Below are 15909 nucleotides of genomic sequence, written 5' to 3' on the forward strand. Positions count from 1 at the left end.
TGGCTTAATAGCTCAGTTGGTAGAGCACTGCACCGGTATCGCAGAGGTCGTGGGTTCGAATCCCGTTCAGGCCTGAATTGTTTTTCAGGCTTTAATTTCACAACTGCTCAAGTTGTGTGTGTAATTGCGATGATCAATTATGTCTTCATATCTTTCTCCGCAGTTCAGATAAATGATATTTCGTATATCCACTTGCATCAAAGGTAGACTGTCATAAAACGAGTCAGCATGGTAATAATAGGACGAACGTGTGACTGAACAGAAACGCAAAAACTAGAAACACTAAAAAATTAAACAACTGATGATTTCAAACAATTTCCGATTTTGAGACAAGTCTATACTTTTACAAGATGTGAGTTTGGAATACGATATTTCGCACTGGAGTAAAACGAAACAAACCATTTGTATTTCAAGGAAATATAGCTGTTTTACAAAAAATTATGGGAATAACATCGATAGTGTGAACGATAGCGCAACCCGAGAATAACTGAAACATTTTAGGAGTTACGTCACGATTTTTAGAGTGATTTTTAGGGTCGTAAAGAGTTGCCTTTGAATAGAATAAAACGTTAAAATGATCGTGTTCTAGGATAGAAAACACTTAAGAGTCAAGAACGCTATCAAAACGGAATGAGGATCGTTAAGGATGGCAAAGATTAACGAGGACTGCAAATGACGAACTTGAAAAACTAGGCTAGTTCTTTGAAGGTGCGCAAATCGTGACGTAGCTCCTTTAAAGCAAGTCATGTCCTTAAGCTTTCGTACGTAAGTTTTCTCATTAACTGTAACGCCAACTGTAACGCTCACATCTGACACGAAAATGTAGCCGAGAATTAGCCACTGATACTAACAACAATTTCAAAAACGAGAATGGGAGGTTCACGCAAGCTTCGAGCCAACTAACCTTAAAATATAACTACATCTGCCTGTTCATTACAATTTAAATTCGTCGTAAATTAGGCGCTTATGTGGCTTTTTAAATGACCTCTTGTCATTCTCTGTAATTAACATGTCATTGCGTTAAATTCGGGATTCTTATTTTCATTTAACACACTTTAGTTTTCCACTTTTATTTTTTATTTATTATTATCTTATAAACGATTTGATTTTTTTTTTTTTTTTGGATTTTTTTCTTTAAAACTTTGTTGTTGTTTTTTTCTGTGATCCGATCCGTGATCCGATCCGTGATCCGGTCCGTGATCCGATCCGTGATCCGGTCCGGTCCGGTCCGGTCCGGTCCGGTCCGATCCGGTTTTGTCGACGCCGAAAATTTTAATAAGTGCCAATACGGTTAGCTCTTTCCTGATTATGCTAACATTCTTTTTTTGGCATTATTTGGTTAAACAAGCATTGTTTTCGCACTTTTTCTATGTAAAGCCCTGGCCAAACGGAGTCGCAAGTAGACGCAAATTTTCAACTTGCGTCTACTTGCGACTCCGTTTGGCCAGGGCTTGCGTACACTTGCGTTCACTTGCGATGACTTGCGCTCACTTTGGTCGAGATCAAATTTGCACACAAGTCGACGAAAGTTTTTCACCGTTTGGCCACACAACCCAAGTCAACGCAAGTCGAGTGACGTCCATTAAGCTATTATTAGCCAATGAAATACAGGATATTTCTGCCTTTAAATGGATTTTATTGCGACTTGCGGGTACTTGCGAGGAAACTTGCGAGTCCGTTTAGCCACCCAAAGCAAGTCTCTGCGCAAGTTCAACTTGTGGTTACTTGCGACTACTTGCGAGTCCGTTTGACCAGGGCTTAAAGAATTGCTAGCATTATTTAGCATTTTTTACAACTTTGATCACGATTTCAGCACTCAAAAGATTTTAAATGCTAAATCAGTTTTAGAATTCAAGAGCATTGTGGTGATTTGCTTTTGTGTTTGAGAGAAGGATTTCTGTAACTGTAACTACGAACTGAGTGCATCTGAACTGACTCGATAAGTCCGGACCTAGCTGGTCAGCGGTTAACTTTCAGAGGCTGATCCTGCTAACCCTAAGACTATTTTCAATATTGAGATCGTCCTTCAACGAGCAACAGAATTGTGGTCTTGTTGACTACCTCCAGGCCAGCGTCATGTCACAGTACAACAAGCGCCAAGGACTTCGAACATTAATTAACTGTTTATCATTGGACAAGTTGTGGCTGTATCAGAAGTTTATAAACAGACATTTAAGCACTTTTCACTCTATTCAGTTAATGATAAGCACACATGATGCCTGAGTTTGTACGTTTTGCTTGAAATAAAACAGAGCATTTTCTGGAACCAAAGTAGCATTATTTTGAGAATCGAGCAGCCCAACAGCTAACGCACATAAATTGCAAAATGACCCGTTCAATATATCAAGTTCTGTACTTTGAACTCACTTTCACCCCGAAACACGCGTTGCCACATCACGTGTTTCGGGGCGCAAGGAGACAAAGGGTACTTACCATTTACATGGGAAAACGGAAATTCCAGTTGGAAAATCAAATGGTTCGCGCCATTCCGTGTGGGAAGCTTCAGAAAATATGGGCTGTGATTTGGGTTGATGCTATTTTTCTGCTCTTTTAAGTCTCTCTAGCTGATGTGGATATACTTTATAGCAATTCCCTCTCCCGCAATGTTCAATTTAATTGTTTAATGTTTATGCCTGAAATTTCCAACCGGATGGTTTTTGTAAATGGTAAGCACCCAAAGTTTCAAGATTGGTGTCTCGAAAAGCAAAAGAATAAATGTGGCTGGACAAGGCCAGCCTAAACATTTAAACATTCAACCGCATGGCCAGTAACATGCTTTTGCAATTTTAACGCACATAAATTTGCAATTTATATGCATTAGCTGTTGGGCTGGCGTTACATATCTTCGCTACACAGTGCTGACGAGCCCCAAGAAGGGCGAAACAGCTGTCCTCTGTTGCGATCCTACTTTATCGGTTCTTGTCATGTTGGTGTCTTGAAACGTTTTTCACGTAGTATCAGTCTTGCAGTCTATTGTTTGTCTTAATACGGTATATAAGCGCTCCATAAGACATTGCATGGAATTAAAAGTAACGAGGGATAAAAACGCACAACGAAACACAATGTTACTTTCTTTTGAATAAAACAAATAATACGGTAATTGGGTTCAGAGCCACCTTGAACTTTCGAAAATCTGAGGTGGCTCTGAACCCCATGCTCAGAATTTTGAAAAACTTCGCCAAAAGTTGCGTCTGAATAGGCCACGCTCGATATATCAATATTCTGACATGGCTCCGAGGCTTTCGGGTCTAAATTGCAAATTTTTCAATTTTCTTTGGTCCCTCACTCAATTCCTAAAAGAGACTTGGATACAAAGGAAGCAACACCAAATATAGAAGTTTAACCTGAAAGCCTCGGATCCATGTTAGAATATTGAGTATATCGAACGTGGCCTATTATAGCCACTAAATTAAGGGTGTTTTAGCAGGCCATACTGTTGCTACTGTAACCTATTGTGTCACGAAAATGGTAATAATGCATTCACCAATGCTTGGGCAGATTTTTGATAACATGATTGTAACATCAACTGATAAAGAGTGGTTATAATGACCCATCAGAATCCGAAAGTGCTGGAAACTGTTTTGAGCCACCTTAAAAGCTAAAGAATGAATAGATTTGTTGCCAAAATTTCTCAGGAATATGAACGAGACTACACATTTGAAGAAAATACGCACACTCTTAAAATTTTGAAGACATGCTTCGGATACCCCGTATCCATCATCAGTTTGAGGATGTTATCACGTGACAAAGACTCTATACAAAAGGTGATAGAAAATTGCAATACTAGTAAAACGTAGCTTATAGCACAATTTCGATATATTAAGATTCAGCCTAAAACAATAGACCTCAGCACGAGGCTCCGGGGAATAAACCCCACAAACTTTGTAGTTATTCCTCGTGCTGAGGTCTATTGTCTTAGGCTGAATTTTAATATATCGAAATTGGTCTATTGCAAACAATATGTGAAAAGGTTACGTAGAACCTGAGGAAAATGACACACTGTAATAAATAATACCAGACTAAAGACAAAAAAAGGTAGAGAAAAAATATGCATAAAGTTGTTAAAAGATTTGTGTGGAAAACGTTCAATTTACCAATCAACGAACCATTTTTTGTCCAGTTACAGATTCGACGCTATGCAAAGGAATGACTACCAAAAGATCTCCACCGAGGAAGGTGAAGCAAATCACGTCGGCATTTTATCCTTCCTTTTCTTTCGGTGGATGAACCATGTTATCAAGACAGGCAGTAAACGAGCTTTAGAGCAAAGTGACTTTTTGCCGCTTACCCAAGAAAACTCAGCATCTTCATTGACCGAAAAGCTGCAGACTAGATGGAAGGAAGAAAAAGCGAAAGGCGAACAAAATGGAAAGAGGCCGAAATTCTGGAAAAGCGTTTTAAAGTTGATTTCAGTTAAAGATGTCTTAATCATCATGTTCACAGGAATTTTAGAGTCGTGCTGTCGGATCTTCCAACCGCTATTTCTCGGCTATTTGATTTCTTCTCTGATGGCAACCACAGAATCGAGGAATGATCTTCTTCTTTACGCCTGCGCAGTAGCTATGGGTGTCAATGCTTTGATTAAAAGCCTCTGTGTGCAGCACTTCTGCTTCAGAACTGAAGTGCTGGGTGTCAGACTCACTAGCGCAATTAAAGGCGTAATCTATCGAAAGGTATGTACGTCTTTAGTTGTCCCCCACATTCTGTGAATCAATTCTTAGCTCTGTTTTAGGGCTCTGGTGTGTGAACACTCAAATGAAAGCTGTTGAGCAGTAGTGTACTTTCATGGGCTAGTGTTTATCCCATATAAAAGGTAAAATCGTTCTCAAGCCACTCAACAGGTCCACATTGCCGGGGCATATCACAATAACAAGTTTTCCTACTCGCGTGAGACTTTTCATTAAAATTCTAACATGGCTCCGAGGCTTGGGGGGATAAAACAAAAGAAATTAATTATTCATCACTCAACCTCGATGTGATTTCTTTTGTTTTATTCCCCCGAGCCTCAGAGCCAAGATAGAATTTTAAGATATCGAAAATGGTTTATTTTAACACCAGGGGCCGGTTTCTCGAAGGTCCCGAAAAGTTTTCGCACCCGGAAAGCCATAGCAAAATCTCAAACCTTATGATTACAAAGCTGTTTTATTCACGTATTCTTAATACGAACAGAGGTTCTCTTCATACAAGAATTTTCAAGCGTATACACGTCTCCGTTTTTAGATACCGATGAACTAAAAATGGCTTTACGGGCCCGAAAGGTTTCCGGGGCTTTCGAGAAACGGGCCCCAGGCCCCTAACAGTTCCATTTGTGATCCTGGGTGAAGGAGTAATCTGTGAATACTAACCGCCTCTAATCCCTCTTGATTGGTTAGGCGTTTGCAAGAGAAAGCACTTTTTGTGGCGAAAGCGACGCTGACCGGAAGCGATACCGAGGGTATTCACATATGAAAATGACGGGGATTCCTGGCGTACCTTTTGGGGGTTACAGGGGCGGGGCAGAAGACTCCTGAAAGTGTTCTCCCCCGCCCCTGGGGGTTAAAAAATGGTTTTAGTACATCTTAGAGTGTTCACGTTCAGCCTCAAAAGGACCACAGGGGGCGCTTTGGCGGTACTTTTTAGGATATTGAGCCGAAAAACCATGACGGGAGATAATAGTTTTGTTTTAGAATTGGTACCTCTTATTAGGGGTTCTTTTCAAAATTACCGACGAGCATCCCCCTCCTTTTTATATGGGAGTCCCCCGCCCGAGCGATAATCGGCTGTATTTACTGGCAGGGTAGTGGAGAGAAGCAGTATAATCACACTGTGATCCCCGCTAGCGCACATACCATGGTTGCGATCAACCTCGTTCCCAGGGTCTTAGGAACGAGATTGGGTTGCGATCTGAGGTTGAACGACCTTTCCATATGGACACTGCATCTCCAGTGTGTACTTTTCGCACCTTACGACAGCGACCTTTGCGGCACTCCCCCCACGTTCGTCGTCGGATTTAAGGTTTCTAGCTATTATTCTGTACAAGGTGGTTAATTGCTTTTTAGTCTGAATGAAACCCTAGACTATGTGACCATTCAAACAGAAGCTGTCCAAGAACAGAACATAAGGTTCTGTTTGTTATTCCATAATTCTTCCTCAATCTTTCAATTTTGAACGTTGGCACTCTTAGTGCAAGGGGTATATTGCTGTCTCAGGAAACAATTCCCTTTTCCATAATAGAGATGCTGAGACATATCGTCTGTCTGAACGTCAGTAAGGGATGGTAAAATTATGCCTGCAGGATATTCTAAAAATATATCCTGGAGGCATAATTGTACCAAAAAATTCATGCACCTGGCCACTGCCAAAGAAAAAAATTCAGGCACGTTCAGTGAGCCTAAAGCTAGCATGTCATACGGAGAAAAAATTACATGCATACAGGCGTCCCGAGAAAAAAAAATTCCTAGTACATGAAAGGGCTAAAAGAAATCGTGCCTGTGCCAAATCACCCACAACCCCCGTCAACCCTAAAAAAATAAAAGGTATAATTTTTGTTAACCATTTAGCTCAAGTACAACTGTTAAGCCAACCTATTTTAGAACATGGGTTCCATGTGATTTGATAAAGACTTGAACGTTGCTTCGCCCCAGATCCTTCTCCTCAGCAAGCAAACATTGATGACGTATACCACAGGACGCGTCGTCGACCTGGTGTCCAATGACGTACAAAGAGTGGAAGAAGCCAAGTGGCCTTTCCGCCTAGTCATATCAACAATTGACGTGACAGTTGTGACAGCTTTACTCTGGTACTTGATTGGCTGGCAAACGCTTATGGGCGTGGCTTTTCTGATCTTTCTCGTCCCATACTTTGGTCTCCTATCTTTTGCTGCGGGCGTATTGCGCCTGCGCACTGCCACCGTGTCCGATCGCCGAATCTCCCTGATGAACGAGATCCTGTCTGGCATCCGTGCTATCAAAACGAACGCGTGGGAGGATGAGTACCGCAGAAAGATAAAAGCAGCACGGAGGTAAATGGAAGTATTGATTGATTTATCCTGCCCATAATCGTTGATAGTCTCTGACTGGTTTACAAATAAACTTAAGACGCACGGACTAGTACTGTTTTCAATGAGGTGTAGTGAAACCAAAACCAAAGTAATCACTCTATCCATTCGCAAAGAACACAGACAATACCGTGAACCAATCAAAACTCGAAGAACACGAAGTAATAACACGTAGCTGACGCAAAGCGAGGGAAAACAAGTGCGAGTGAGATGTAATACAACGGGTTTTAGTTTTGCTTCTGATTGGATGAAAACGTGGCGCGAGGTAGAGTGGTTTTTATTTGAGTGTCGAAAAATAATTGGTTTTGCACTTACTACGCTACACGATTGGCTTAAAGAACTCGCGCCAATTTTTCATCCAATCAGGGGTAAACCCAAAATCCGCACTTTGCGCCAGCTACATGTAATCACTTGGAGTTTTGATTGGTTCACTGTATTGTCTGTGTCCTTTGTGATTAGTCCGACTGATTACTTTGGTTCTGGTTTTACGACACTCTATTGGAAACCGCTCTATTTAAACAAATGGTGCAGTGAAGTTGATGCAAAACTTACTTTTCGACACTGAAATGAATACCGCTCTAAGTTAACCACAGTCAATGCAAGAATACCCGACGAGTAAGCGACTTCAATATTCACCGTAAGGACAATTCCTAGGTTCTCAGCTGGAAAACAATCTCACGTTTTCAAACCTCAGCCAACAAAAAATAATGAATTTTTTCCTTGTTAGCGCCTAATGTTTTCATTTTCTGATTTTGTTGAATGATTCCTTTTTTGTTTCTTGTGTACCTTAACGGTACTTTTTTAGCTTGTTTTGTACTTCTTAAAACTTCTTTATTTATTTTATCCACTTCTTAACTTAGCAGTTTGATTCACTTTTAAAGATTTTGGTGATTTTTGCCTAAGATTTCTCAGCTTTTTAGATTTCGTAAGTAAGTAAATTAAAGTGCGATCAAGAAGCCGCTAAAATTGAATTGCTGCTAAAAAAAAGTGTGATCATGATGAGAATGAAGCTAAAGTTTAGACATTAATTTTGCTGTTTCAGAGAAGAGATCAGTGTTCTACGCACAAAAAGCATGCTCCTAGCAGCTCTACCTGCTTTGGAGTTTACTTCCGGAGCTATGGCGACTCTAGTGTCTGTCATCACTCTTGTACTAACTGGACAGTCTGTTACACCTGTTAATGTTTTTATGCTACTGTCTTTCAACAATGCTCTCCAACTCTGCATTTGTTACTTCGTATCTGGTGGATTGTTGCAAATAGCCGAAGCTTATACTTCGCTCAACCGGATAGAGAATTTCCTTCTCTTGGACGATCTGACTTTAGATTTAGGTGAACTTAGTACAAAGGGTATTGGTGAGAAGGTGGCAGAATCACGAGGAGAGGTCAGTGAAGATGTAAATACGCAAGGAGAAGAATGGAAAGATTCTAACGAGGACGCTTTTGAAAAGGATTCTATTTTCACGACACCAACGCCGATTCTAAAAGTGGCAAATCTTTCATGCAAACAGATTAACAGAGATGATTACATTCTGCAAGACATAGAACTGTTTGCAAGACCAAGAAGTTTGGCAATTATTACTGGACCAGTGGGCAGTGGAAAATCGACTCTACTCTCCGCGATCGCTGGTGAGGTCTTAGACATCAGTGGAACAGTCACCTACCAAGGGACTCTTGTCTATGTACCTCAGATAGCCTGGGTGTTCTCTGGAACAATAAGAGAAAACATTTTGTTTGGTCAACCATATGATAAAGACTGGTATAATCGAATCCTCGAAGCCTGCTCTCTCGTGGAAGACATCCAACAATTCCCTGAGTATGACCAGACGGTTGTTGGTGAATGCGGTGCAGTTCTAAGTGGAGGCCAGCGGGCAAGAGTAAGTTTAGCACGCGCAGTGTACGCCGATGCAGATGTTTACTTGTTGGACGACCCTCTGAGTGCTGTGGACTTCAAAGTTGGCCGACAAATTTTTGAGAGTTGCATCAATGGTGTATTAAGTGATAAAACCCGAGTGTTAACTTCACACCAAGAGGAACACATGAGAAAAGCTGATGAAGTGATCGTGTTATACAAAGGCCGTGTCCTTGAAAAGGGAATTTTTACCGACCTACAACAGAAAGGTATTTTAAACGAAACTATTGACCCCCTTCTGAAGAAAATTCCAACAACAGAATGTAAACTAGAAGAAAGCTTGGTAGCAGACTGTCAGAAGTGGCATTCGACAACCGAGCCAGGGGTCTCACAATACCTCGAGAGGACCGCACAACTGGAGTGGTGTCAGCTAAACTATACTGGGACTACTTCAGAAGCGGGGTATCTTTGTTGGTGATCTGCGCAGGAATTTGTTTTTGCTTCATTACGCAAGGTAAGCCATCGTCTGCGCAACGAAAATGATGGGGTGGGGACAGGGGCGTAAGGGTTGAGAGTTCCACGGGAGGCTGGACAACAGAGGGCGGGTAGGAGAATTAAGAAAACAAATCAACATTTGTTATAGTTTTTAATAGACAGAGAGCACGGGTGGGAGCCACCGCGGAAAGGAAAGGTGAATAGGAATGTTAATATTCCCCTTCACCTCCTGTATGGTCCTGAATCCCGCCTGCCCTTGCCCTTTGCAGGACAGGGCACTCGGTCAGGCAGTCTGGCAAGCAGTCAGTCAGTCAGATAGTTAGGTAGTTAGTCAGTCAATCAGTCTGTGAATCAGTCCGTTAGGCAGTCGGGCAGTCAGACAGTCACTCAGTCAGGTAGTCAGGTAGTCAGGCAGTCGGACAGGCATCAGGCAGTCAGTCAGGTAGTCAGGCTGTCAGGTAGTCGGGCGGTCAGGCAGTCAGGCAGTCAGGCAGTCAGGCAGTCAGGCAGTCAGGCAGTCAGGCAGTCAGGCAGTCAAGCAGGCAGTCGGGCAGTCGGGCAGTCGGGCAGTCGGGCAGTCGGGCAGTCGGGCAGTCGGGCAGTCGGGCAGTCGGGCAGTCGGGCAGTCGGGCAGTCAGTCAGTCAGGTAATCAGGCAGTCCGGCAGTCCGGCAGTCTGGTAGGCTGTCAGGCAGTCAGGTAGTAGAGCGGTCGGGCAGTCGGGCAAGCAGTTAGGCAGTCAGGCAGTCAGGGAACGATTGGGCAGTCAGGCAGCGACCAAGCAGTAAGGCAAACATGCAGCCAGGCAGGAAGTCAGTCAGTCAGTCAGTGAGTTCAAAAGATTGTGGCTCGTTTGACACTTACCGTGTGTAGTGACCGACGGGACTGACTGACTGACAGACTGATGAAAACACGAGGCGTTATGTTGATTGTATATCCCGTCTGATTATAGCAATCGTGGTCTCTCCTGCTGTGTGGCTCGCATATGTAACCAAGAAACAACAGGCAGATCAAGATCACTCCACGGACCTTGGCGTCTATGGCTCTCTTGTAGGCGCGGCTTTCTTACTCACTTTCATCAAAGCTTATGCCTTTCTCCTGGCCTCTTTAAGATGTTCAGAACGTCTCCACGACAAAATGGTTGTGGCAATAGTCCAAGCACCACTTCTGTTCTTCGACACAAATCCTGTTGGAAGAATTTTGAATCGTTTCTCCAAAGACGTGGGCTGCATGGATGAACTGTTACCGAAGGTGTTTCTAACTTCACTGCAACATGTTCTGTTTGTGTCGGCAGCAGTTCTTGTTCCCGCCGTAGCGAATTTCTGGGTGATATTAATTATTGTACCATTGACTCTGTTGGGCGTTTACATCGTAAGACAATACTTAAAGAGCTCTCGCGAGCTGAAGAGGTTACAGTCCATATGCCGGAGTCCCGTCTTCTCTCACATTTCCGAAACCCTGAATGGATTGGATACCATTCGAACAAGAGGAAGACAGAACGATTTTATCAGTCAACTTTACAGGTAAAAGAGTATCTTGAATGTGGTGTCACTATTCAGTGATGGTATCTGTGCATGTATATTTCAGCATTACTAATGTGTTCCTGATAAAAGAGATGTTTAAACTAACGCTGTTTTCATCACTTGCAAGTCTTCAGTAACTGCTAGCTTTGTTTCATTTTTTTAAGGCTTTCCTGCAACAAAATGTTGGCCAAAACAAAATACAGTTTTTGTAAACAGCAAAACTCTGTGTAACTGTTCCGGCCGGGGAACTCCTTTACATCGGCTCCAAAGGGTGCTATATAGGCTCCAAAGGGTAAGGATGTATGCAGCTCCAAAGGGTATGGTTTTTAAGCGGTTTTGGTCTGAAAAGGGTATCGATTTTGATCACTTTGGTGTGAAATATGGTATGTTGGGTATGTTTTTCACTCTAGCTTGGCGTTGGGTCTTCTGTTTTCAAGGAACTTTTTCTCCACATCAGCATTGGCACATTTGTAACCCTTCTCAAATGTTTACGCAAATGGAAACCATTTTTGGTTAGCTGTGGTCACTGATATAAGAGCAGTGTACTAATTTTAGAGGTCTGAAATGGGGTATTTGTTTTTCGCTTAGGTCTGAAGTAGGATATGGAAAACTCACAGACTTTTGGTCTGAAATAGGGTACAGGTTTCAAAGTTTGGGCCGCACACCCCCACCAAATACTTTGGGGAGTACTTCCGCGGGGTAACTGTATAATAGTATTCTATTATGATCATCCACTAGATTGGCTTACTATTTCGATAATCCTAACTCACGATAAAGTCATTGTTATTTTTATACTTAGTTTTTAATGTGATGATCTATCTTTATTGTAATCTGTGTACTACAGCTAGCTGAGCTGACGTAAAAAAAATTAAATTTGATTAAATTTTGATCAAACTGCACGCTTTCTTTTTTCCGGCATTTGTAGCAAGGGTTCAATCTGGCTAAAAAGTCATTGGAACGCTGTTATTGGTCAGCGCTATGTAAATTTGAAGTCAAAATTTGAAGGCAAAAGATTCTCGCATGTCTTTGTTGTTTTGTTTTGTTTTTGTTTTCTTGTTTCCACATTTTCTTTCACGGGGATGAATCTCGATCCTGGCAAAAAATAAGAATGTTTTCCTAGACTTTTGTCTTGGAATGTTCTTTCCAAAGATTTGATCATTCAGTTATACAGTTTTGTTTCCTAGCTTAATTTCCAAGTTTTGGAAGCGGAGGAAGAGAGCAGCGACTTAAATAACGATTTTGATTTCTTCTAGACATCAAGACATTCACAGCAAGTCATTTATTATGGTGGTGGCAAGTGCTCGATGGCTCGGCGTTCGGTTGGATTTTCTCAGTGAGCTTTTCATTTGTGCCGTGTCTCTGATGGCCATCATTTTTTCTCAGAATGCTGGTAAGAATTTGCTGCAGGGTGATCTCTTCTCTCACTTGAGTGAAACTCTGGTAAAATCCGTTTTAATCGCTAATTTGATTGGTTAAAGACGAATATGACTCAATCACATTCCTTGCGATGGCATTTCGTGGCACAGATTTTCAATGCACAATTTGGCGTGGTTTTGAAGAGATTTAGATAAATTTTTGACCGACTAGTAAATTTACACTATTTAACAATTAGATTATGAACTCGAGATTTCTATCGCGTGATAGTTGACTCGGGCATTAAATAGAAAACTTTCTTTGTTTCTTCTTTTCTTCAGGTAAAGGTTTGTCTCTTTATTTTCCCTAGATTATAATGGTTCCCTCTGATTAATTATTAGTTTCTTTTTAATTTTTCACCCAGCTTTTGCCGGCCTTGCTTTGGTTTACGTCATTGAGACAGTGGATTACATCCAGTACACCGTCAGAATGTCTTCGAATGTAGAGAATTTAATGACATCCGTTGAACGGGTTATAACGTACACCAAGCTTGATTCCGAGCCCGGATATAAGCTTAAACGACTTCCCCCAAAACACTGGCCAAGCAAAGGAAGAATCGCATTCCAAGACGTATCACTGACATACTATCCGGGGGGACCTCAAGTACTGAAGAATATAAATCTCGAAATCAAAGGAGGAGAAAAGATTGGTGTTGCAGGGCGCACGGGTGCTGGGAAATCATCTTTTGTAGCAGCTCTGTTATGCATGCCTGACGCTGTTGGTGATGTAATCATTGACGGTGTTCGATTAAAGGAGATCAACCTCCAAGAGGCGAGACGATGTGTATCTGTTCTTGGCCAAAGTCCTGTTCTTTTTAGTGGATCACTGAGGAGAAATCTTGACCTTATGGAACAGTTTCAGGATGCAGATTTGTGGCGGGCATTAGACGAAGTGCGACTGAAGCAGATGGTGGAAAATCTTGAAGGACAACTGGACTACGAGTTGTTGGAACGCGGTACAAATGTCAGCGTAGGAGAACGGCAATTAATCTGTTTGGCTCGCGTGCTCTTACAGCAAAACAAGATCATCATCTTGGATGAGCCTACTGCGCACGTGGATCCAGACACGGAACAAACAATCTGGAACACGGTGCGAGAGAAACTGAGGAACTCAACAGTTATCACTATAGCTCATCGTTTGAACACCATCAGAGACTGTGACAAGATCTTTGTTTTCAGGGAGGGGAAGGTAGTTGAGGTTGGCACCTTTAATGTGCTCCTGAAAAGCGAGGGAAGTGAACTGAGTGGACTTACTCGAGCTTCAGAAATCGAACAATGAAGTAATCGTACCTAACTTTGCTATTGACAAAATGATAATCAGTCTCAACAAAAGATGAAAGATAAAACAGACAAGAAGATGTTTAGAAAAACAACTGCTACGACGGTAATAATAACACATGCGGAGCACAAATGAGTTTACAAGTTCCGGCACTATGTCGTATGAAATATGAAAACACAAACGTGATATCAATCTATGACTTCTTCAAATTTCTAAAAGACTATCAGAAATATTTGTCTGCCTTTTAAAAGCGAACGAAACTCTTTAGAAGGGTTCGGCTCACCTTCGGAATCTTCGGTGGCCTCCGGGGGACCTTCGGAACAACAAGCGTGATTTAAAGACCGGTCTGTAATTTACCCCTCCATGTCAGAGCGGCTTAGCCGAGCGCTTTTCATTTGAGTGTCGTAAAACCAAGTGCAGATTGAAACGTAAACCAACACAACACTTGACTATGAAGTTATCACGTACACGCGAACGAGAAAAAAACAAGGGCGATTTCTACTCAACCAAAAATTTCAGTTTAATCTCCGAAAATTTCCAATGACGGACTGCGAACAGTATTTCCTAGTTGACTACACCAAAATTGAAAATTACTAAACATTGCGGATTCAATAGTATTCGGATAAAAAAAAAAACATTCACGATACAATTCCCTGAAAACATCAACTTTCTTTACAAATGACATCCGCATGTCATAGAAGGTCGTACCACACTCTTCCCAGACAGAGTTAAGTCATCACATTTGGAGTTCATTAAATTTCAAGTCTGACAGCTCTTTGCAAACGGCTGGTGCACCTGAAATTTGAATTGACCAACCAGGATTCAGCAGGCGGGAAAAACTCTACTGTTATGACGAAGACTTAAGTCAATTAATGTTTACATGTAAATCAGTCGGGCAACTTTTCTCACTGAAGACGGCATTGAATGTTCGCGAGGAGGATTTATAATGCCAACAACGGTAGCAGATGGTAGAAAGTAGAAAATAGAAATTATTTTGTTCTCCAAGGTTTTAAGGTCGGTACAGACGACTAGTCCCTGCGAGTAGTCCCTGCAACAAGTCGCGGGGACAAGTCCCATCGTGTGAACTGGCCATTTTTGCTTCAAAATCTAGTCACAGGGACCAACTTTGGTCCTTGTGACTAGTCCCACGAATTCAAACCAGTTTGAATTCTTGGGACAAGTCCCTGCGACTTGTTTCTCAAAACGCTTCGTGTGAACTGTTCGTGAGACAAGTCCTTGCGACCAGTCCCCTCGTGTAAACTCTTCAGGGGACTAGTTACTGGGACTAGTCCGCTCGTGTGTGCCGACCTCTAATTTGGCGCCAAAACTGGGTCCCGGTTTCCGGCAACTCGCTCGTCGCTGAGTCGTCGAGTATCGCTAGGTAGGAAAATGGTTGTGCTTTTTTGAACAAAATATGTTGTGTCTCGTAAATTAAACCCAGAGTTCTCGACTTAAGTATTCAGGGACGGCGAAGGCGGCCCCCCTTCCCCTCGCCCCCAATTTCAAGCAAAAAATACATAAAAAAAAATAATTTTACAAACATCTCCAGACTCCCTACAAGTTAGGGCCTCTGGCGCTCGCTTGTAAGTCCCCCCCCCCCCCCCCCCCCGCCTCCCCAATTCAAAATACGCTCCGCCATCCCTGGTATAGGAGAATCTTTGTTTACAATATTTGTCGCCTCATTACCATAAGAGGTACAGTTTCTGATGGAGCTACAAAGAGATCAATACTGAATATTGAAAGGGCACAGCACGATTAACTGTCCCGAGGAATTTGAGCTCGACGTATTGAATACTTTTTGTGCGACGAGGGTTTAAAAGCTCAAAAGTTTACAAAGAATGTATGAGCTCATCAGCGCTTTTTCCACACAGAAATTTTGATGTTTTTGAAAGCCAATTTCACCTCGAAAATTACACCCAAAGAGCCAAAAATTTCACCACTTACTAAGTTTCACAAGCTCTTTAAGTTTTTCAGATAAAATCGTGTCTAGCATGATGCCTTCTATGCGCGAAGTCGTATGTTAATGAGGAAAAATGTAAACAATGACGTCAGCGAAGATTCGCCTATTAGGAGAGGCCAGATCAACGTGAGAATTTTCATACTCTTATCGAGTCGTTTCGGATGGACAGCTCAGTTTTGACTGCCGCTCGTACTGCGGGCACATCAACCATATGCAAGGGATTTATCCTTACAGCAACCTATGACACCTATGGCATAAGAAATTTCTTGAATATCAATGTGGAATGCAATTTTTCACCGCAAAATCTAGCCATATAATAAGCCATAGCATAATATAATTGTACCTTATTGGCCGAT

The 15909-nt window shown here is 42.0% G+C and overlaps 2 protein-coding genes across 2 annotated transcripts; both read left to right on the forward strand.

Annotated features, from left to right (window-relative positions):
* Positions 1-4136: 4136 nt before the first annotated feature.
* On the forward strand, positions 4137-9363 carry LOC110049835 (ATP-binding cassette sub-family C member 4-like). Its single transcript, XM_020755661.2, has 3 exons — positions 4137-4673; positions 6624-7000; positions 8079-9363. Exons 1-3 carry the CDS (start codon positions 4137-4139, stop codon positions 9361-9363), a joined length of 2199 nt encoding a protein of 732 aa, XP_020611320.2.
* Positions 9364-10481: 1118 nt separating this feature from the next.
* LOC110049836 (ATP-binding cassette sub-family C member 4-like) lies at positions 10482-14183 on the forward strand. Its single transcript, XM_089290574.1, has 3 exons — positions 10482-10902; positions 12156-12292; positions 12680-14183. Exons 1-3 carry the CDS (start codon positions 10517-10519, stop codon positions 13591-13593), a joined length of 1437 nt encoding a protein of 478 aa, XP_089146700.1. The 5' UTR covers positions 10482-10516; the 3' UTR covers positions 13594-14183.
* The last annotated feature ends 1726 nt before the right edge of the window (positions 14184-15909 follow it).

This window comes from Orbicella faveolata, unplaced genomic scaffold, assembly GCF_042242905.1.
Source record: "Orbicella faveolata isolate gen_17 unplaced genomic scaffold, um_ofav_v1 contig_2, whole genome shotgun sequence".
Classification (NCBI taxonomy): Eukaryota; Metazoa; Cnidaria; class Anthozoa; order Scleractinia; family Merulinidae; genus Orbicella; species Orbicella faveolata.

Coding starts and splice junctions, on each gene's coding strand:
- LOC110049835 (XM_020755661.2), top strand. CDS start 4,137: ATGCAAAGGAATGACTACCAAAAGATCTCCACCGAGGAAGGTGAAGCA. Junction 4,674..6,623: donor AAGGCGTAATCTATCGAAAG/GTATGTACGTCT, acceptor GCTTCGCCCCAG/ATCCTTCTCCTCAGCAAGCA. Junction 7,001..8,078: donor AAGATAAAAGCAGCACGGAG/GTAAATGGAAGT, acceptor TTGCTGTTTCAG/AGAAGAGATCAGTGTTCTAC.
- LOC110049836 (XM_089290574.1), top strand. CDS start 10,517: ATGGTTGTGGCAATAGTCCAAGCACCACTTCTGTTCTTCGACACAAAT. Junction 10,903..12,155: donor TTTATCAGTCAACTTTACAG/GTAAAAGAGTAT, acceptor GATTTCTTCTAG/ACATCAAGACATTCACAGCA. Junction 12,293..12,679: donor CATTTTTTCTCAGAATGCTG/GTAAGAATTTGC, acceptor TTTTTCACCCAG/CTTTTGCCGGCCTTGCTTTG.